Source organism: Oryza brachyantha, chromosome 10, assembly GCF_000231095.2.
Source record: "Oryza brachyantha chromosome 10, ObraRS2, whole genome shotgun sequence".
Lineage (NCBI taxonomy): Eukaryota > Viridiplantae > Streptophyta > Magnoliopsida > Poales > Poaceae > Oryza > Oryza brachyantha.
This window is the reverse complement of record NC_023172.2, coordinates 11,773,780-11,796,228: the sequence shown is the minus strand read 5'-3', so window position 1 is coordinate 11,796,228 and position 22,449 is coordinate 11,773,780. Positions and strand designations below refer to the sequence as shown.

Sequence of the window (22,449 nt, the reverse complement as noted above, 5' to 3'; positions counted from 1 at the left end):
TTTGAAAAAAAGCAAAAAAAAAAACTAAAAATAAATGGCCCATGCAGGTCTCGAACCTGCGACCTTCGCGTTATTAGCACGACGCTCTAACCAGCTGAGCTAATAGGCCACATGCTAAATCCTATTCAAAACTAAACTAAAACACATATAGAGTCATGCATATATTGCTTGGTTAGCTGACGATTAATTAATTATTTCATTAGTTGTTACTCTTTTTGTTATTAATTGGTGTATCCATGTAATAAACACAATGTGACTTCATAATGCAATTAAGTTTGTGTCACCTTTTCTCAATCAGTGAACGTCTTTTTTATGATGGAAAATCCATCCCGTCCTTTGCCTCAAAGAAGTATTACAGAATTTACAATCACAAAAAAACTGGAAAATTAGGCTAACGACAAAGATAACATACTAAACTATTGCTAAAACCTCTAATTTGTGATTATTGGCGTGTAGTCATTGTCTTACCGAAACCTTTGCGGCAAGGTCCCAAAGTTGAAGTCAACAAGGAGAATATGTCATTGCCCAAGTTTTGAAATTAGCGTTACAACAGAATTTTTTTAAAAATATTATTAGCGTACAATAAAGTTAATAAAAAAGTTGTTTGGTATATAGCAGTTGGCTTTTTTTTTTCTTTCAAGAAATAGGAGAGAGTTGTTAGTGGGTTAAGTGACATATTTACCACCAAACACCACCACCACTGCTCTTTCTGTAAACTCGAAGCTGCAAATCTAGCGTTCATCATTGCCAACGATTGTCTTCGAACGGATGCGGATGATGTCGTCGGATAGTAATTGAATTGCAACACAATGTCTCTCTGCGCTTCACAAGGTAGGGAAAACAAGTCGCTGACACGACTCAATGGATGGAAACATTAATACACAAAAAAACTGCCAATATTTAGGTCTCCTGCTAATGCTGGTGATAACGTTCTTCAACGGTTGATCTTTATAGCCCTCCTATTTCCTTTTAGATTCATAATGGACTACAATCATTTATGCTTGCATATAATCTATCCGTTTTATATTATATCACTTTGAATTTATTCTAAGTTAACCGTATTCATTTTTTTCTAAGTTTATAGGAAAATATAGTAACATCCGAAATGCTAGATTAGTTCACTATCCATTATTAAATGTTAATATGTTTTTTATAAATTTGATCAAACTTAAAAACATTTAACTGTATGACCATTGTCCTGATCTTGTCAATTGAGAGAGAGAGAGAGAGGGGAAAGAGTCTAGATTGATTCCCAGTATGGAGTAATTTCTCAGTTTAAAGAAGAGAATTTTTATTTCTGACCGAGTAAAAACGGATGCTAAATTCCTCCATCCAAAAGTTCATCACAGAAGCAGTAAAACATTTGTCTTAATTTGAATCTCTGGCCTAATTCAGAGAGAAATAAGATCTCCAGATGTACCACAGGCAAGTGACTCAAGCTGTACCACGCTTAACTGGAAGGCCTTTCCTGGGCAAGTGCCATCGATTCTGGAATGATGAGGGAAGTCATATGGCATATCTTCTGCTTTCAGACCCACATTTCTCAACGTTTGGACAACTTGCTTGTGGACAACAGCATTTCCTTCTGGTGTCAGGTGCAGTCCGTCACTAAGAGAAGAGCAAGTAGTTCCAACAATTAGCGAGTTATTCACTTCCTAGTTAAAACAAAACTAGTAAAATAATGGCTCTTGCTATAGAAGCTTCTGTTTTATAAATAGGGTTTGCACATTGTATCGTTAGAAGTATTTTCACTGTAAAAAACAAAATCACATTATTACATGTTCCAAATACAATAAAAGAATGGCTTACAAGGTCAATCTCTGCTTATCCAAACTCGAAATGAAAGCAGGACTATACACACCTAAGCCATCAAATTTGACAATAAATGGAAGGGGAAGCTCACAGCTTCAGATTTTCACTACATATTTACAATCTCAAGCAACCAGATCATACCAATGGATAATAATACTATGAAGTGGTATATACTGATATAGAGACATCACAAATGGCACGCTTTGAATTAAGTTAGATATGCAAAATAAAAGGAGGTCTCAAGTTACCCTTGGTAAATAAAAACACAACAGTGATTAACTGACATAGCATAGCACACCAGTACACAGGCCATTTGGTAGGGTTCTACTTTACGAAGGCCAAGGCAGAGGATTGTGATTATTTTAGTAAACAAAAGTAAGACTCTAATACTGTAGCAAAAACAAACCAACAACTGAGCCATTGAAAAATATCATTACCATCAAAGATGATGTTTTGACCCAAGCAAGACTGGCTCAAGAATCATTCACCATATCATGACCATCCTATACTTGATCTTAACTACTAAGCAAATTGAAAAAAAGAAAGAATGCAAAAGAACTTGTTTTGTGAGCTAGTGGATCAACCGAGCAACTAGGCAAAACATGATGCCATCCACCTTATAGCATCTTAAATTCTTAGTCATACATAAGAGACAAACCAAAGAGCAAGAACTAGAAGCAGAAAAACAAAAACAAAAAATGTTCCTTTCAAATGAGAATGAAAAGGCTCTTTTCCAATGAGATACACTTTGCTGCTAGGACCTGGTGATTCTATCTGAACAACACTGATCAAAAGAATTCCATCCACTTCATTGCATCACACTCGAACACAAGAATATCTCAGAAAGAAGCGAACGAAACACCACATGCAAACAAGAGCACCTCAAAAGGAGACGAATACAACACCAGGAGTAACTAAAAAGAATGGAAGCTTTGAAGTTAATTTTTTTGTATTTATTTAAGGCCATTATGGCATGTTTATTCGAGAATTGACACATGGGAAAATATGTTAGTAAAAGGAAAATCCTAGTGTCCAAATATAGGCAAGTCACTTAGTCACCTCAATTGATACTATGCATTACAAAAAGAAAAAAAAAACAACATGAAGCAATACCTTAAGTAAAGTTTCTGCCATCCTGCAGTCTCTTGCATCTTTGACCAAATATCAATGCAGTGTATATTCATTTCTTTGGCAAGCTCTATGCACTGATCTGCATACACACCAGCCATTTCATTTGTCCTTTCAGGGAGCCTCCTAGCTTCTTCTCCATAGAGTGATCTTAGGGGGAAGTAGCACAATTAACATATAGACTCTATTTTTATGCATAGATAAAATATATAGACCTAGAATGGATGTATAACTAAAATTTTTGTTGTTGTTGTTGTGCTCCCTCTGTTCAAAAAGATAAGGTATATTAGGTTTCATTAGGACAAGGCTTTGACTAAAGATTATTCTGATGACATAAAATTGATGTTATTAGATTTGTATGTAGAAGTACTTATGATTATATTTTCATATCATAAACATGAGATACTAATAAAGTAATTTTTGGTCAAAGTCTTGTCCTAACGAAACCTAATACTACACCTTATATTTTTGAACGGAGGGAATAACTCCAGAGTCCAGACCAGACTCCAAGAGATTTAAAGATAAATGCCACCTAAGAAACTGTAAAAATTTCAGAACAAGAAGTACATGTCAATGTCAATAGAAAAATAGATCTGTCAGTCACATTATTAGCTACTATCTCCGTTTCATAATTTAAGATGTTTGACTTTTTTGGTTGCAACGTTTGACCATTCGTCTTATTCAAAAATTTAGTACAAATAAAAAAATGACAAGTCAAGTCGTGCTTAAAGTTCTTTTGCTAATAAAGTAAGTCACAAGAAAAATAAATGATATTTCTATAATTTTTTAAATAAAACAAATGATCAAACATTACGAGCAAAAAGGTCAAACATCTTATATTATGAAAAGGAGGGAGTATATAGTAAAGGCAAGAATATGAGGTCAAGAAAAAAAGACCATTCATTATGTTAACTTGTTAACATTTATCTCTTCAATTTGTCAGATCATAGCTAAACTGCTTGAGCAAACATTTGAAACAATATGGCCCCAAGAGCATGAAGTCAACCGTGCAAATCTTTCCCTTCCATCTTCATCAACAGGAGGTGGTGTGATTAGCATAATTACCATGGACTTGGAACAATCCTGCAATGAGGTAGCACAAAACTTTGAGGACCATTTTTAATAAATGTGGTAGTTCAATCATAACCATATTTGTAAATTTTCATTAGATCATTAGAGTGCTTAGTGCTTCCTCTCAGAAGTCAGACCTAATTTAGATCATTTTCTTCAAAGTGGCCTAGCATATCACTATATAACGACTTGGAAACCAAGCTCATTATACAGCTATAGAATTAGCTGCTACTATTAAAAGGCCAATAAGTCAAAACGGTAAACTTTTAGGTGGAAATTCTTTTACATAATAGCATACCATGTGAAATTGCTCATTATATTTTCATGTCTAGCGTTCACAATTGAGGATCAAACCATGTATGATCATAAGTAGGAAATCCTGAGTTTCATATGCAAGGGCAATAACGGAGCAGCAGAAAAGCATTCCAGCTGACGTGAAAATATTAATTATTTACTGCCCGAATTCAAGCTTCCAAATATAAAGCTCGCCCTGTTTCTACATTCTTATGAGTCATCTTATATCTTCTAGCTTTAGGAACTTTATCCTCTTTTCTTCCTACTTTGTCCTTAACAAATAAATATTGTCAGTTGTCACTCGTGAACAAATAACAGTCTTTCAGATGGAGGGCAACAATGCTATAGCAAAACAGTAATATAAAAGTGCCAGTGAATATATGGAAAGACACATCAGAGATAAAGCCTATAATCATTTTCTCAGAGCTCAACATGAGGGTCCATAGAAAATAATAGAATAAATGCTTACATGAGGAGAAGAACCCTGAGAATGCAATTCAACCTATCTTTTTTTCTGCAAACAGAAGTAATCTAACTAATCTAGTTATATTACGACAAATACATTTGCTCAACAACATAAAACTTGTGATCTCAATCCTCATGCACAAGTATGATGACTATCATCAAGCTAGCAAACCTTTTAATGTATACACATTTTCTTACAGCATCGTAAGTTCCAGATTATCAGAATTTAACATTTCTATTCTGTACATTGAAAAACATTACCAGCAAGCAGATGGATATAGCCAACACCACAGGAAGCTGAGCAGCTTCAGTAATCAAAGAGCAGGAGCACAGCTGAAAAGAACTTGCCTTCAAATGATTAACAATCCTTTTGAGGTTATCTTTATACTCCGCAACAGGAACATGCTGCCGCTCGCTCGTGCGTCCCAAAATGGCCGCATCATTTGCACCAAAGAACACGGTTGTTGCGAGAGGAGGTGCTGTTCCAACCTGAGTATTTATTTGCATATAATCATTTGGTATGAGATACCAAGATACCATTTGTAGAGCCGCGCCGGAGGTAGACTGAGTGGTGCCTTACCATGGGGAAAATTTGGTGCAGCAAGAAAAGAGCCCATCTTGTGTTGTACCCTCCGTAGCCTCTCACAACCACATCGGCCTAATGCATGATAAAGAGGAGACAGTAATTAATTTACAAATTACAATGGCATACAAGTGAGCAAGAAACGAAAAGCTAAAGTGAGGTTGGATGGATTAATCAAAGCAGAAATGCTTCCAGGCGATCTGAAAATAATCCTCGGATGATTAAATCAATAGCTCAATTCCTATACTACGTGTACCTTGCGGGAGTAGGTGTCGGCGAGGGCGGCGCCCCAGCCGCCGGGGCGGAAGGACTGCTCCGTGATGGAGTCGCCGAACAGCACCAGGCGCGGCCGCACCGCCATTTCTTTGGAGGGATCCTCCAAGAGCGAGCGAGTGAGAGAGAACGAGAGAAGCTTGGGGGGCGTGTGGTGAGGAAGGTGTACCTGCGGCGAGGCAGACCGGAGGGTGGCCGGCGGATGGCGCCGAGGGGCAGGATCCGGCGCCGGGTGGCGTCGTCGTCATGGTCTGCTGTCTGCTTCCGCCGCCGCCCCCTCACCTTGCTGAGCATTCGCTCTGTATCAAAATAAATTCATATATAATATTCAACTTTTCATCTTATTTTGAAAACTTTTATAAATAATATTTTTATTGTTATTACATAATACAACATAAATGATGCTACCCCGTCCTAATATAATTGTATTTATGAATTTTTTATCTAATGTTAGTCCTATTTAAAAAATCTATGATTTTTTTAAAAAAATAGAGTCATATATATAAAGTATTATTTATGTTAGATTCCGCCAGTTCTGTCGTCTGTGCTCCATCGCGCGGTGGCTTCATTTACTATTTCGTTACTAATTGTACAGCAATCTGTTTGTTGGCACGGCTGTGAATCGCTCTTGTCTTTAATACTTTTTATTATTAAATATATTAGACAATAAATTATAAATTTAACACCTAAATAAATTCTTAAATAAAATTATTATTCCGATTCTAGGGTAGGTTATTTTGATTGTTCTATAATCCAAATCTATATTATTATAAAAATATCTAAATCTCTAATGTTATAAAAATTGATATATTTTGACACCTACATAAATTCTCAAATTAAATCATTATTATTATGATTTTAGGATAGATTAATTTGATTGTTGTATAATCCAAATCTCCACTATCATAAAAATTATAAAAAATCTAATGTTATAAAAATTAATAATTAATAGTGTTTCTGCCTTGTCTTGTAATCCGATTCATTGGCTCACCATCAGTCCGAGCGTAAAGAAAAGGGTTAAAATCCGGCCAAGAACCAACATGGGCATGTGTATTGGTTGGGACTATAAAGAATAAGATAATAGTTAGAGATAGCAACGGAAACCAGCCACCCATATTAGACTACGCGGTGTTGCTAGCAGTGGTAATAGCTAGAGGCAATTGTTTTCACCATGACAATGTGGGTCATGGACCACATATTTTTTAACTCATGTATTTTATGATCTATACATGAGTATTTCATTATTAATAAATTAATTTGACTAATTAAACTTTACTCGACGTGTCACCTATATATTTATTGTTAGATATATTATTTGTGGTTATTTAGCTTGATGATAATATTTTGAGGGCAGGTGAATACTTCCTCTGTATTTTTCTAAATAATGTTGTTGACCTTTTGACATAAGTTTAACCATTTAAATTATGTGCAAATATATAAAAATAAGTTATAATTAAAATATATTTAATAATAAATCTATTCATAAAAATATAAATGATAATTATGTAAGTTATGTTTTTTAATAAGACTAATCATGAAACATGTGCCAAAAATTAAGAGTATTATTTTAAAATACATGTAGAGAGTATATGTTTTTATGGAGCTCAACTATTCATTAAATTATTTACACATGACACATATATATGTCATGTATTTTAATAAAATTTTAAAAAATAATTTTTACCCGTAGCGAAGCACAAGCATTGTGAAATACTAATTATAAAACTTTTTAAATAAAACAGACTGTCCAAAATACACTCTTGTGAGACAGAGAGTATTTTATATGTAACTAATTAGTTTTAATCTTTTTTAAAAAAATTTAAATGACAGATGTTTAAACGCCGGCCACATAAAAAGTCTTTTCGAAGGAAGGGAGCACTGGTATATGCCTTTCATGCCGGACGATGGCTGGCGATATCACCGGTATGTCAGGTCCGAGGTGCCGACTAAATTAGGGTCCAATAAATTAATAGTGCAAGTATTTTCTTAAGAGCGACGCCTAGACCGGATACCGGAGCTAAATGAAATGAGATGGTTTATGAATGGGCGGCGAGCCACATACCTTCATTATTCCTTGTGTTTATATTGCATAAGTAAATCATTTAGCTTGGACCCCACTGAGCTGCACACATGACAGCTGATCGGGAGTAGAAGATTTGAGTTTTGCTATAAGTATCATCAAGCATGTACTCCATTAGTCCAAAAAGGAATTAAATTTCTACACTTCAAACTAGGGCTGTCAACGAGGCAAGCTCGAACGAGCTGGTCAATCGAGCCTAGCAAACCTTCAAGCTCTCAGACACGCTTGGCTCGAGCTCGGTTAGGCTCGCGAGCTCGGTTTTTAATTTATGATATAGTTATTTTGATGATATTTGTAAATAAAATAATAATTTTAAGTCAACTATATTAAATAAATTATAAATAAAATTTAAAATCAATATATAATACTAAAACAAATTAATTTATTATTTAAATATATAATAATTTATTATTAATCTACTATTTTATCAAATAAAAAATAAAAATAGCACATATATAAGTAAACTCGTGAGAAGCTCAAGCGCTTAAAAAAGCTCGTGAGCTTCTGATTAGGCTCGGGCTCGGGTCGTTAGGAGCTCAAGCCGAGCTCAAACCAAGCCTAAAATGAGCTCAAACCAAGCCTAAAATGAGCCGAACTCTTCGAGCTTTTTTGACAGCCACAGTTCAAACTATACCTCAAAATAAACTAGTTCCTGTCATATCCATCCATGATTTAAAAATTGAGAAGTTTTTAACTTAAATATATACCCTATACCTACTCATCCACAAATATTCATTAACAAGAAGCATGGCAGTTTTTTTCTTTTATTGTTTAAGTTGCAGATCTGAAACCACATTACTATTCCATAATACATATGGATATTATGTTCGATTTGGTAGCATGACACACATCACTTGTATTAAGCCATAGGGACCATGGACGGCGGTTTCCTAACACATACAAAGCGAAAAAAAGCATTTGCACATGAAAAACTTCTTACATCACCCGGAATCGGCATGGCTACGAAGCAACGACAAACACCACACGCCGATTTATATATGACGAAATAGGCCACATGCGGAAAAGGGAATGATGATGCAACATCAGTTCCTACTAATTTAAGAGGAATTGGACATAACGGGGATCATATTTGAGCACCAAAAACGTATCGCAAATGATTGGACCAAACCAAACGCCAGTCAGTTAAACTATAGCATCCTCTGAACCAAGGTTGTCAACATCCAGATAGATCAATTAAAAATTTGATGTTACCATCGGGCAAAGAACAGTCATAAGTGGTATACCGATCCTGACAACCTTGCTCTGAACTGGAGGCATAAAGTGCATGGACGATGGAATCTACATTCCCGTTTAAATTTTTTTATGCACCCATCCACCGTTTCTTGTTAATGTTACAAATGAGTAATGCCAACAGATATCCATATCCTGAGGTAATTTACCTTACCTCCCAAAATGTACCGAGACCGGCAACAACTACAAAACACCATACTGAACAGAAAGCAGAACCAGAAAGCTACATACCATGATCAAAGTTAATGATGGAATTGCTTGCCCGCACTTCCACAAAATAACAAAGAAAATGGCAGCCAAACAATAACAGTTCAGCTCCAAAATTTGAGCACAGCAATTGAATAAACTGACATCCCCCCCTAAAACACCAATAAGAACACAGAAACATGTTGACCATGAAAGGTCCCCCACTATAGCATCACTTGAGAGTGTTGAGGTTGTTGCCTTGACAAGGCAGGACGCCCACATCAACTTCCTCGTTTTCTCCTGCCAAGCAAAAATGTTTTGCACAACTGGACAACCGATACTATCGAATCAGACCTGCACAGTAAATCCTGTAAGAAGTCTTTGGTGTTACTGAAACTGCCTCGAGCCTGCAATGGTCTCCACAGGCTAGCAAACAACTTTACATTCTTTGACCTCCAAACCAATTTCATCCATGCCCAACAAGATTTGGCCAGCAAGAGCTGTTAACAGACAAGATGCAAACATGAAACAGTTCAGAAAGGCTCTGACTACAAAATATTGCTACATGTTTTTTGAAAACAAAATCTGACTTGGCATATTAGTTACCAATGTTGGCATGCACAACAAAGCTCCAGATCACATTCACAGTGGGCCAAGTTAGACTAGACACATTGGGTAGCAACATGGTGATGCTGGAGTGTGAAACTCGATACAAGGCAAGTGGCCACAAAGAACCCATAATGTGCTGCTTGACAGTATCAAGAAAACAGCAATATAGCTTTTTTTTTTTGGCAATCCACCCAAGATTTAGTCTTCTGCTACTGAAAAACCTCCATTTACAGACACAGAACTTAATAAAATGCTATCGTTTATTTTGTTGGATTACAGAGAATACTGATGTTACGTTGCAAATTTGGGAATATGAAAGGCTTCCTGTAATTGTTTCGTACTGAAAATACAATGGAAAATGACTGTATGTGCACATATTAGTACAGCTCAAACTTTCTTCTCATTAAAACATCAGAATCAAATCTACATTCTGACAAACTTTGGTCATTACTTATATTATATAGATCAATGACTATTTACCAACAGCAGAGAGGAACACTCACATAACTCAAAATGGAGCTTCAAGCGATTCATCCCACACGTCACCACTTCCATTTGAAGCATCTTCACCATCCTCTTCCATGGACAACCTAATATACTCTCTATGTGCGAACCGATCCCACTCAGTTAAAGTTGGATTTTCACGTTCCTGGAATAGAGAAGGTGATTCAACTTGTTATTTAGATGGTTGGCAGTGAATTACTCACTGCTTTATGAGAAACTGTGATCACCTGGCGAATGAGGAATGGATCACGAGTTTCAAATGCCATAAATTTGTTGAGATTGAATAGAATGTTGAATATATTTCCTGAGAGTTTACACCGCTTTAAGTCCCGCAGCGTGAAGTAGCACTCATTCTGTGGAAAAGAAAACATTTATCAAATTCAGTTTAAGGACATATTCAGAACAGAGGAATTTTGCATTAAATGTGGCAATTCCTCAACATGCTAGTATTCCATTGCTCCTAACCATGCCTAAAATGCATCAATAATTATGTCCAAGATGTTACCTCTGGTCCAATCATATCAATCATCTGGCATAATATGTCCTCAAAAAGCACGGGTTCTTGTGCCATGCACTCCATCCGGTGCAATTGCTCCTCATAGAAAAATTGCATTTCATTGGTGGTTAAAATACCATTTCCATCAAGATCAATGCACTTAAACCTGTATGTAAAAATTGGTTCATATGTTCAATTAACACAGTAACATAGTTAGATATGGAATATGCTACAATATTAAAGTCATTTCAGGGCACAACTATATAAGTACTCCCTCTAGCTCACCCCATACACGTTGAAAGTAGATGCATAAGTTGTATATAAAAATATCTTATTTGGAGCTTTGTGCACCATTCCAAAACTATCTGTTACCTAATATTCTGTAAAAAAATATATAAAGGAAAATTGCAAGGATGCCATTATAATTTTGAAAAATTAGGGATATGTCATCCTGACCCACATATCATTGACTCATGTGGGCCCCATATGTCATTAAGATACCAATGACATATCTCTAACTTTGCAAAATTATAATGGCACGTTTGCAATTTTCTCAAAAACAAACATGTGCTATGATATTTTAAGTTCACTGTTTTACCTTCAGTGCCTAGACATAAAAGAGGACAATAGCTGGTTCCACACATTTACATTCTAAATCAGATAGTGAAAGCGATCTCTTGACCAAGTTAAGTGAAGATAAAATGTACAAATGCATATAGAAGGTAAAAACTATCAGTGCCTACCAAGGATAATTATCGACACTGAGAACACACTTACCAGTATTCAAGGCTAGGCTCAGACGATTTGTCTTCCTCGGACAAAATAAAATAAACAAAATCTTCGTAACCCATCTTTCCTTCTGTCATGCTTGTGAATTTTCTTGGGACCTAGCATATAAAAAACAATAGGACAAAAACAACATTTAGGAAAAGTAGGACAGCATCTCAGCTCTGTATACATACAGAACATACTAACCTGTGAGAATACTCTATCAACAATTCGATAGGTTAATGAATGATTTCCATATCTGATAAGGTTCTCTTTATCAATCAAAAAATCATGATCTGTGTCCAACTCCCAGAATTTGCAGTATATCACATAGAAGTGCTCGTATGAGAAGTATCTGCACATTAGGCATCAGAAAGTTAACATATTTGGGAAAAATTGTACAAAATCTAGTTTGATTCTCACATAAATAAAAAACAAAGTTGAACCCAAGTACTTCCTGAACAGTCCTATAAAAGATTATTACAGGTTACACCAAAAATACCATGCAAGAAATTAAATCATAATTATTAATTATACAGTGGATGCCACCATTCTGTTGAGACATTGTAAATACATGCAAGAACAGATATTAGGGATTCATTAACAATTAAATATGCTAATTACCTCAACACTTTGTTGATATCCTCTTCCTCATCCAGCTGCTGCATCGCAGCAATTAAATTCCCACGTTTTAGCTCTCTGAGGGTAAGGTGGCCATTTCCAGCTCTATTTATGGAGTAAAAGATTCTGTATATTACAGTCTCAGCTGAAAAATACATGATAAGCGATTAGCAGCTGAATGAGATGCAGGCATCTAGCAAATCACTACTGATAGTTCAAAACATTCAGCAGGTCCAATTATAGAATCCTCAATAAAAAATCAATAGCTAGTCATTTTTTATGATGACAATCCCTGGATAGAAGTTAGAACACACTCATGCTTATATTCTTACATATCAAAAACAAACAAGAGAACATTGCTACTTGTAGTCTGGCACTAGCTACTTTTTTCATTGAGCACCAGAAATTACCATATCTCTCCTGAAACTCAGGTGTGCCTTGCAAGAACTCTAATCCAGGGTGAGTTGCCAAAAGTTCTTTTAAGAGAGGCTTAAAGTCCTCCTGTGGAAATTACACAGAATCAATGAAATTATGGATAAGTAATGACCCCATCATAGAAAATGAACGGCATATAAGAACATCTTTGCCAATTGTAGTCATATATGTGGTGTGAGGATACTGAGAAGCAGGACAAGAATTACATACCTGAGCGAGATAATTGTAACCCGGCTTTCTTAATATTTCAAATATTTGGCTGGCTGTATCCATTGTAATCTTGTTGTCATTGATCCAGTAATCAACAAAAGCATCCCTGAACATATAAATAAATGCATACTTTACCCATGTCAAATCTGAAGAAGTTAGATATTACTATGAAGATCGAAGGAAAACAATCTATGCAAGGGAAGCAGGTTAAAAATGCTATTATTTTCAACTTTCAGGACTTCAAGGCAGTGGGGTTGAGACAAACTTGTGAAGTGGGACATTTAAATAAAAAAAGCAGTTATCAAATCACCACTAGACTGCTTGGGCCAGAAAAATAAACTAAATTATTCAACATTTGTTAAATAATACATATGAAACACTTCGTGCCTAATGTCAACAAATTCAATCATTAAATCTAGTATATATATGACAATCTAGTCCAGGTACCAAAACAACCACAATGTAACTACCATGGGGTACATAAGAAACACATGGTGCCAAAGCACACTCTGGTGGTATAAAATTAAAAGTTACTGATTAGGGATCAAATATCGTGTCCATAGAATAACACATAATACAAAATGATGGTCACCATAACTGGTATCTATAATATGTTTTACATAGGAATATTGTATTTCTTAGAGCAGCCAGGAAAAGCGAAAAGTAGCACAAGTTCACAGATTCAGAATGCCAATTGTGCAATAAAGGATGCAACCAAGAATATCTTATCTCTAGGAATAATAGATATTAGATAGGGTTAAGTTCAAATAATCACGCAAGTAGAACAAAACCAACACAGATATTCCTTCGCTAAGCAGTGCATAATAATCCATCCATGTTTTATATTTGACGCGGTTGACTTTTAGGACTACATTTGACCATTCGTCTTATTAAAAAGATTTACATGATTATTAAATACTTTGTTGTTATTTGATTTATTACTAAAAGTACTTTAAGTATGACTTATAATTTTGCATAATTGTACAACAGAATTGAATAAGGCGAGCAATCAAACATAGATTCAAAAGTCAACAGTATCAAATAAAAAACGGAGGGAGTATTTGGACAACATGTAGCATAAGCACGTTGTTCAAAGAGTTACGCAAGTAGAACAAAACCTACACGGGTATTGCTTCGCTATGAAGCAGTGCATAGTATTTGAACAACGTGTAGCATAAACAACATATTTATCGTGTCTTCCCAACATAATAACAGATGAATAGCTAAGATCCATAAACTTATAGCAGACGCCATTATACTGCATTGACAGATATCAAAATGAACACTATACCTTGTGACAGTTCCAGAGCCTGCAGCATCGATCTTCTTGAAAAGAACACTGGAGAAGAACGACGGAAGCTTGCATATATCTTTTGTGACTGATCTGAATTCTGGTGTGAACAAATATAATATTCAAACTTACAAATATATTTTTATTGCATAAAGTCAAGAAATGAAATCCTCAAAGCAATCACCTTGAATCTGAAGTCCCTCCCCTGCAAAAAAGAGGTGATCTATTCTAGATAAGCATTGCTCCTTCAAATCTTTTGGAGCAGGGCGCCCATTTTTGAAGTAAAACTGAAAACATATAACATGCAAAGAACTATCAGATAAAGATATGGTTAAATGATGACAACAGAAATAGCAAGTACTAACTGCAAGAATAGATGAGAAGTACCTGGGGAATAACCTCCCTCACTGGTTCACTAACTAATTTTAGTGGAGATCCCAAGGATGATGGTCCAGCTCCAGATCCTCGCCTCATAACACGCGGGGAGCCAGAAGTGCTTCTGGGAGAAAGAGGAGGAGCACTGCCAGCCGGAAACATTGACGGCAAAGAACCACTTGAAGCAGCATTTGTGCTAGCAGAGGCCCCAGCAATATTCAGTGTAGCACCAGCTTTTGCATCTTCAATCAAAGAGTGCACCTGGCAGCGAGGCATGAACAATAAATTCTGTAAGGATGATGCATTGCACATAATCACATTGTACCAAATTAATCATGTATTCTAAAGAAACAAATTATCATGCTTCTTCACCAAAAGAATCAGATACAGTTTTACTTTCCAAAATGTGGAAATTTATTACTATAAACATATGAAACTATATGTTGCATAATCTGGAATCCTACAGAACATGCATAGCTTCATCAATAATCCAATATGCCACCTATTTCTATGCTACGGCAATGTTAATAATGAATATATTGCTCTATAGTGTTTTCTATGTGCAGAGCCCCTATAATATATCTCCCTCCACGTCCTATTTCTCCTGTTTCAGCTAATCGAGCCTATCACAGCTACTTTTCCCATTCTTTCTCTGCCCTCTACTCAGCTGCAACTTGGACTCGCCAGAACCATGTCATGTCTGATGCGTATCATATTGAATCTGACGTTTGTCAACATGGCAAAGAAAAATTTCCAACTTGTGTGTCCTGGTAACACTATGACTAGTACCGAATGAACATTGAAACCATACCAAGAAACAGATGCAAAAAAGAAGATAAACTCAACATATATAGTGACAGCATCAAAAAAGTACTCAAGAAAGACACTGTGCCACATAACAGTGAAGCAAAACAAGAAGAAATATTAGCATAGTTAGAAAAGACAAGTAATACGACACTGGTAACATATTGAACCATTGATAAATGACAATTATACTCAGATTGCGCTCATAGGCATAACACTGTCGACACGAGTTATTTTTCCTAAGGTGCCACGTTACCATACATCCTCTCAACAATGGTACTGATACTGTTCTATCTGCAAGTGAGCATCCACGTTTTCTATCATGAACACAATATTATGGGCAAACAGAACTAAATAATTCAATACAGAGTAAGTTGTGGATACTCAATGGGTTAACAGCATTTGTTTCTGGATAGCAAATGTTGTTAGATAAAGAATATATACATTACAGTCTATTGTTGCACATGTTCCCTTGAAAAATCATTAAGGCTACTATATCTGCACAAGTGTGGATAAGTTTAGCAACCGATGGGATACTAGAAGATACCCATTCAATAGAAACGGTGCAGGCTACTCTCAATTCAAAATCCAGTGCATTCATATCAGACATCAACCAAGGTAACACTCAAACAGATTGCAGCAAACCAAGATATAACAGGCAGTGTTCCCTTGAAATATTATTTTTCTTTCTTATCAAGATCTTTGAGTTTCCTATAAAGAATAGCAGAAGAGTTCCACCATTCAATTTTTTACACTAATAAATTAGTGAAAGAAATAATAACTTATATGTACCATCAAAAGTAAACCAAGAAAGAAGAAACTGGCAGTGTACGCTAGTTTTTTTAGAACAATGGCTGTGCTCTTTCCTTAGATGAAAGATGAAAGATTATCGGATTTTCTGATAGCTATTTAATGGTACAAATGATGGAATTAAATACTACAAAGGTGGAAATGTACTTTAGAAAGGTGAGATGATGAATTTCTATATAGAAACATTTTGCAAAAAATACGTCATTTAGCAGTCCAGGAAGCGTGCGAGCAAAAGCCAAGGAATAATCTAGTGAAAAGAACGCATCCAATATACAACTGTGGAATCAAAATGTTTGTTGAAAACAAAATACCAACTTACAGATATCATCAAAAGTAGGCCAAGAAAGAAGAAACTGGTAGTGTAAGATGGTTTTTTAGCACAGCGTACTACTGCAAAATCAAACTGATTGGTGAAAACAATATACTAAATTATAGTTACCAAAGTAAACCAAGAAACAAAAAACAGATGGTGTAAGGTAGTTTTTTTAGCATATTATACAACTGAAAATTCAGAGTCAATGGGAAAATGCATCTCTTAGAATTCAACATTCTGCTAAACTGCATTCCCGCACAGCAATCACTACAGAACATATTGCTACCTTGAAGATCATGTATTTATCATCAGCTTTGATAATTCATAAGGCCAAAGCTCATCTCAAAAACTACCAGTTAGCACCAGTTCAAAGTTCAACAACACAAAAATAGTTAGCATGATCCTTGGCCTAACACTGCATCTCGATTTATGCCAGATTCTTGTCTTAAATAAATGTCAAATAGACCAAATGATTAGCTATCAATCGCCATTTCGACTTCCATAGTCACTAAATTGTACATACTCCGCGCTCGTCAAAACCGAACTCTACAGCAATTAAGAAACAAGGGAAGTAACACTTTCAGCATTCATGCCACCTAACTGCATCTTGGCAAGTTCCAAACAAAAAATCACAAACATGCAAGATTATGCCCGAACAAGGATGATTCAAACCATCTAAACGAGCTACTGAGAAAGCAACGTATATAATTAAATAAAATTCACCACCGCAAAATTTGAACGAACCAAGCAGTTTGATCTATCAAAAACCCCGGTATACTGCATCCCCAACACATGCTCGCAAGCATATTATGACCAAGACAGTCTAAATCACTACAGACGAACTGTATACGAAAAAAAAAAAGGCACCAAGCGAAGCACTCCAAACGACACCTCTCACGAGTTCCAGCACGAGATCACACATGCCGCACAAAAACTTACGCACGAGCCGCTCTAATCTAAGAACAAATCCCAAAGCAACAGGCCAGCAGCGAGAAGAGGAGGTGGGAGGGGCACGGGGAGGCTACCAGCTTGGACGTCTCGGGGAGCGCGAGCCACTGCGAGTAGAGCGCCTCAGCTAGGCCGGAGTTCTCCCGGAGCGCCCCCGGCGAGAGCTCCGGCAGCTGCAGGAGCTCCGGGTCGAGCGCGGCCGCGTCCTTCCTCGCCACCTCCACCTCCATGCCGTCCGTACGGGGGCGCGCTTCTCATGCACCAGCCGGCGCCCCCCAAAAACCCTAGATCTGCCTCCCCCCCGCGCGCGCCCAGACGCTGGAGGCCCGAGGCGTCGCGGCGGCGGCGGCGGCGGAGGCGGAGTGGAGGAGAGAGAGAGCGAGAGAGAAACCCCGCGGCACCGAAACCGGGGCCTCGGCGGGCGGGCGACGGGCGCGCGAGAGGATCGGGGGGGTCGCCGGCGGCGGGATCTGGGGGGCGGTTGCCGGCGGGAGGCGAAACCCTAGGCAGCCGCGGCGGGATGGGATGGGATGGAAGGGGAGCGGAGCGGAGCGAGGGGGGGAGTTGGGAGAGAAGCGGAAGATGGTGGTGGTGGTGGTAATGGTGGGCGTCGATGTAGCAGCAGCAGCAGCAGCAGCGGAGGGCAAAATAAAATCGTCTTTTGGATGCCACTTTCGGTTTGTCTTGGCTTGGATTGCTAATGCTAATGCAACCCATGAGAGGCTCTCGAGAATGGATGGAAATTTTCCTCCTACATGAAAATCGTGATGGATCTCGCTATGGAACTTAGGTTGTGTTCGAGAATGAAAATATTTTCGGTTTTATGACAGCTATTTAATGATATAAACACTAAAATTAACTATTATAAAGTTAAAAATATATTTTTAAAATGTGAAATGATAAAATAAAAACTTTATAAAATAGACATAAATTAGTAGTTCAAAAAATATATACACAAAAGGGATGAGACAGCCGAGGGGTAAAACACAACCTTATGTATGGTTATAAAGAGTAGGGTGTGCTTACTTCTGTTTATTGCTAGACCAGAAGTTGTGGGTTTAAGTAAAATATGTTTGGGTTGGGTAATAGATCGCGCCAATGGATAGCATGGCTCAATTTGAAAGTTATTTTTTTGAGATATTCATGTCTGTATATGTCTTCTATTGTGTAAATTATACGGTTAGAGTTTATATGTTTACTCAAACTTTATAAACTGACGTAATAGGTAAAATAATGTTAATATGCTATTGTCGTAAAATTAGTTGTAGTTTTCATTTTGAAGTAATAAATAGATTATAAATATATCACGTTCGCGTAGTTTGTTGACTGACCAATGAATCTTAACACTTTCCATTTATAGGACATAGCTTAAAATATATATTGATTTTATGAAATAATAAAATTTTGTTTATAACAAGACATTGCGAAAAACGAGTATGATTTAGGGTTATTTTGGGATGCTGGTTTCAAAATACATTTTAAGGTATGATTCCTTTAAAAAAATCCTCATGATTTTTTATCACCATAATAGGTGAATAAATTTGTAGTAATACATATTTTGCACTATGCAAAAGGGGAAACCTGTTGTATTCAAACGAAATGTCCCGTGCAACGAAAGTAAGCATTTCACACGCCTTACCATATGAGCAAATAAATTAATGCAATTACAACAAATCATAAAAGTAAGGTACTTATCAAGCAAACTGTGTCATAAACATAGGTACATGCAAATTTAGCGGTCGAGGGAATTAGGTTGCTCTGTTTGGTTGCTTGTATAAGGTTATCCTGGATGAACTGTGATTATGTTTGGTTGGTTGTATCTCTAAATGTTGTATCCAGAAGATGGTGTTTGGTTGGATGTTTGGATCCTAGGTGTAATCGCCTCTTTTAAATTTTGAGGTTGCCACGTGTGTTACTGCAATAAAAAATCTTCTAAATTCTTATTGAACAAATTGTCAACTAAATTTTATTTTATTCTTGGCATACATTGATTTATATTTCCCTGTGATCTAATCGTGGTGGTGACAACGGTGTTCATGTAGTTTTGGGTGCCAAAAAATGGCAGATTGCTTAGTATTTAAGCAATTTTCAGTGAAATGAGATGATTCCATGGCAATCTATAATGACACAGTTATGATTAAGAAGTTTTAGACTCGACGACGATGTCCCTCTGCAACTAGTGAGATTGTGATGTTCAGTTTTGCACAACCTAATAAGATGGGTTTTTTTGCTCTGTGATCTGTACAAATTGTTATGACGGCTATTCTAAATTATTGATTTCAACAAAGTATTTATTAGTACAAATAAACTGAAGTATTACCAATTCACTAATATATATTAGGGGCACACCCCCAACACTTGCAGAACATCTTGTTTGACAGATGCAGTACGCATGTGTACAATCCAGTTGAAAACACAATTTTCAATAATCAGGATCATCATTTAACCAAAATAATAGCTAATCAATTGTTACATAACAAAAACACAATCCAGTACAAAACACAAGCTGAAAATAGACAGACCAAAACAATTTATTCGATCCAACAAAACAGCATATGGTGTCCAGTATGAACTCATGTGCAATCCCAGCACAAAATAAAATGGTGTTTACATAGTAGAACCTTAACTAGAACTTTTAGAACTTTGATAGGATCAAAGCACATGAGTAGCAGGCGGCAGCAGGAGTAGGTCGGAGGAGGCGCCGGCGGGAGGAGCTTCGTGGTGGCGGTAGCCCGGACGAGCCGCAGGAGACGACGGCGGGAGGAGGTTGGAGGCGACAGCGGCGGCTAGCAATCCTTCACAGGCGGCAGTAGGGGCAGTCTAGATCCGGCGCCGGCGGGAGAAGCTTCGTCCGAAGGGATCGAGGCGGCGTCCCGGCTGAGCCACAGCTAGCAGGCGATGGCGGCGGCCGGCTCAGCTGCAGGCAGCACGGGGAGGGATCTGGAGGAGGCGGCTGAGGTTGGAGGTTGGGCACCTAACCCTAGGTGGTGGGGGAAAATGACGGGGGCAGCAAACGACGGGGCGGCGTCGGCAACGGACGGGGGCGGCGCCGGCTGATATGACGAGAGCGGAGGAGGAGGAGGCAAGGGCTCGCGGAGGCTATGTTCTGCACGAGTACGTGCAACGCGGGGTCACGCGCGTACGGGCGGGTGCAGCGTTGCTGCATCCGCTCGCCCTGACCACGGAGCGAAGCTCCCCTCACGCGTTTCTTCTTAGCCAGACCCGAAGGCCGAATTTGCATCTACTCAACCAGGCTCTAAAGCCAGTGCAGGCAACCAAACACACTAAAGTTGCACGAGTGGATACGAGATGGGGCTGATGCAGGCAACCAAACACCCCCTATGGATCCAGCCATCAAGGAGTACTAGAAGATACCCCTTGCGTTTCTGTGAGATTTATGAATAAATTTCTATAAGAAAAGTTTGTATTGCAAGCACAATGATTTTAAGTAAAGACACCCTGTGTTCGAATATTAGGGTATGATTTCATTAAACATGCATATTGATTTGCGTGCTAAAGGACATGTATTCTAACATATGACGGTGTACATGAAAGATGTGACGTGGTCTTTAGAACAAAATTAAATCAAGATAGATAAGTACAAATAAATATATAATAATCAACTGGTCTGATTATTTGGAAGCATCGAAAGCCTTTAGATTTAGCAGTCTTGACAACGAAAATTAAGATAGCTCAGGATTGAGGAAATAGTAAGGAGCCGGTACGATTATTTGGAAGCATGTGGAGGCTGCATGACGCATATTATGAGTTGACTTGTAAATTTTGTTGGACAATGTATTAGAATAAAGGAGAATAGATTTTTTCATGAATGTTAGCTCACTTTGTTTTCAACAATGGTAATAGTCTGCACCATTTCTATTATGTAGATTCTTGAGCCACCTCGTGCTGCATTGTTGATAGGGACTGCTTGCTGTTTTAAATTATTCATAAGACATTTGAGTTAGCTTTATATTTTTAATCTTCTAATTCTGAGGGGCTGCTAAGAGTAGACCATACTCTTCTTTATGACATTTTATAATAGGAGGATCAAGTTTGTTGGTACTGCAAAGAAGTGAAATATACGGAAGGTTGCACAAATTAATTTGTCACAAAGAATCAAAATAATTAAATGATACATATATATTAGGTATACTCATAGTTTTGTCAATGGAGTCTTCACCGAAATCAATGCTTCTTTTTGTGGCTGTGATGTTGCAATGGATAATATTTAATGATGAATCCGTGGAGAAGTCAGATGGTTATGTCGTGGGCTGGTTATAATCTTAATGATCTACTAATAATGACTGCTTAGGCCTGCAGTAGATGACGTGGAACAACCATAGAGCAGGAAAATAAGTTAGTGGGGATCACTTGTATAGGTATATAGGATACGCTACTGTATATGGCAATCTATATCATATTTACTGTAATATGTTCACATCATAACTTCATCATCCTCATATTTTCGCTAATATGTATGCTTATAGGTTAAATTTTGAAATTTTAACCTTGATTTTGTAAATGATTTTTTTGGGGTTTATCATGGTTTATTAGATCACTGAGTACACATATATAAAAGTTTTATTTATAAATTATTTTTCGTTTAGAAATATTCCGTTTCGTTTATTCGTAGTATAAACGAACAGATGTGCACCTACGTTTCTAGCTTCATTTCTGAGTTAACATGTTTATTATAAAAAAGGAATTACATGTTCTTGTGTTATTTGAGAGACCGTGACTACCACTAAAGATTTATAATATTTCCTTACTTATAAACTTGTAACATATCATGAAAGAAAGGTTGCACTGAAAAGTTGCATAGAGCAAAGTACATAGGCTATATTTTTACGTTGAAATTCCTCGGTTTTTACACATGCGTTCTTTGAGCCGTTAAATGATATATTTTGTATAAAAAAATAATATAAAAATTTACCATCTCGTATTTGTATATTAATTTTTTATTTTATAATAGTTAATTCAACCCTATAGTTAGTAAATAGCTATTAAAAATCCAGATAATCTTTCTTTAATGAACCCAAATACACATAGCCAAAACTTCAGGTTATGTGCGGCTGTGACATCGAATATGAGCCATTCTCGATCGATCCAACGGCTGTGCGTG

At 37.1% G+C, this 22,449-nt stretch overlaps 2 protein-coding genes and 1 non-coding gene across 3 annotated transcripts; all 3 read right to left on the bottom strand.

Moving 5' to 3' along the window:
* Positions 1–35: 35 nt before the first annotated feature.
* TRNAI-AAU lies at positions 36–109 on the bottom strand. The gene has a single exon. It is a non-coding gene; the product is annotated as a tRNA-Ile (tRNA).
* Positions 110–1,266: 1,157 nt separating this feature from the next.
* On the bottom strand, positions 1,267–5,919 carry LOC102716351 (GDSL esterase/lipase At5g62930). Its single transcript, XM_015841649.2, has 7 exons — positions 5,796–5,919; positions 5,610–5,716; positions 5,351–5,428; positions 5,119–5,259; positions 3,947–4,023; positions 2,926–3,090; positions 1,267–1,608 (listed from the first exon to the last, which is right to left on the bottom strand). The coding sequence occupies exons 1-7, from the start codon at positions 5,872–5,874 to the stop codon at positions 1,392–1,394; spliced, it is 864 nt and encodes a 287-aa protein (XP_015697135.1). The 5' UTR covers positions 5,875–5,919; the 3' UTR covers positions 1,267–1,391.
* Positions 5,920–8,979: 3,060 nt separating this feature from the next.
* On the bottom strand, positions 8,980–17,933 carry LOC102722050 (probable serine/threonine protein phosphatase 2A regulatory subunit B''delta). Its single transcript, XM_006661799.3, has 13 exons — positions 17,405–17,933; positions 14,465–14,713; positions 14,262–14,364; positions 14,078–14,177; positions 12,787–12,892; positions 12,552–12,642; positions 12,145–12,286; positions 11,728–11,875; positions 11,530–11,639; positions 10,762–10,918; positions 10,484–10,609; positions 10,256–10,401; positions 8,980–9,643 (listed from the first exon to the last, which is right to left on the bottom strand). The coding sequence occupies exons 1-12, from the start codon at positions 17,555–17,557 to the stop codon at positions 10,261–10,263; spliced, it is 1,626 nt and encodes a 541-aa protein (XP_006661862.1). The 5' UTR covers positions 17,558–17,933; the 3' UTR covers positions 8,980–9,643; positions 10,256–10,260.
* Positions 17,934–22,449: the final 4,516 nt, after the last annotated feature.

Bases quoted from the DNA above. Each gene is read 5' to 3' on its own strand.
- LOC102716351 (XM_015841649.2), bottom strand. From the start codon at position 5,874: ATGACGACGACGCCACCCGGCGCCGGATCCTGCCCCTCGGCGCCATCC. The intron at 5,717-5,795 runs GTACACCTTCCT...ATCCCTCCAAAG, and splicing joins TCCGGTCTGCCTCGCCGCAG to AAATGGCGGTGCGGCCGCGC. The intron at 4,024-5,118 runs GCAAGTTCTTTT...ACCTCATTGCAG, and splicing joins GGATTGTTAATCATTTGAAG to GATTGTTCCAAGTCCATGGT.
- LOC102722050 (XM_006661799.3), bottom strand. From the start codon at position 17,557: ATGGAGGTGGAGGTGGCGAGGAAGGACGCGGCCGCGCTCGACCCGGAG. The intron at 11,876-12,144 runs GTAATTAGCATA...CCTAATGTGCAG, and splicing joins GATATCAACAAAGTGTTGAG to ATACTTCTCATACGAGCACT. The intron at 11,640-11,727 runs GTTAGTATGTTC...TTTATATGCTAG, and splicing joins TTGATAGAGTATTCTCACAG to GTCCCAAGAAAATTCACAAG.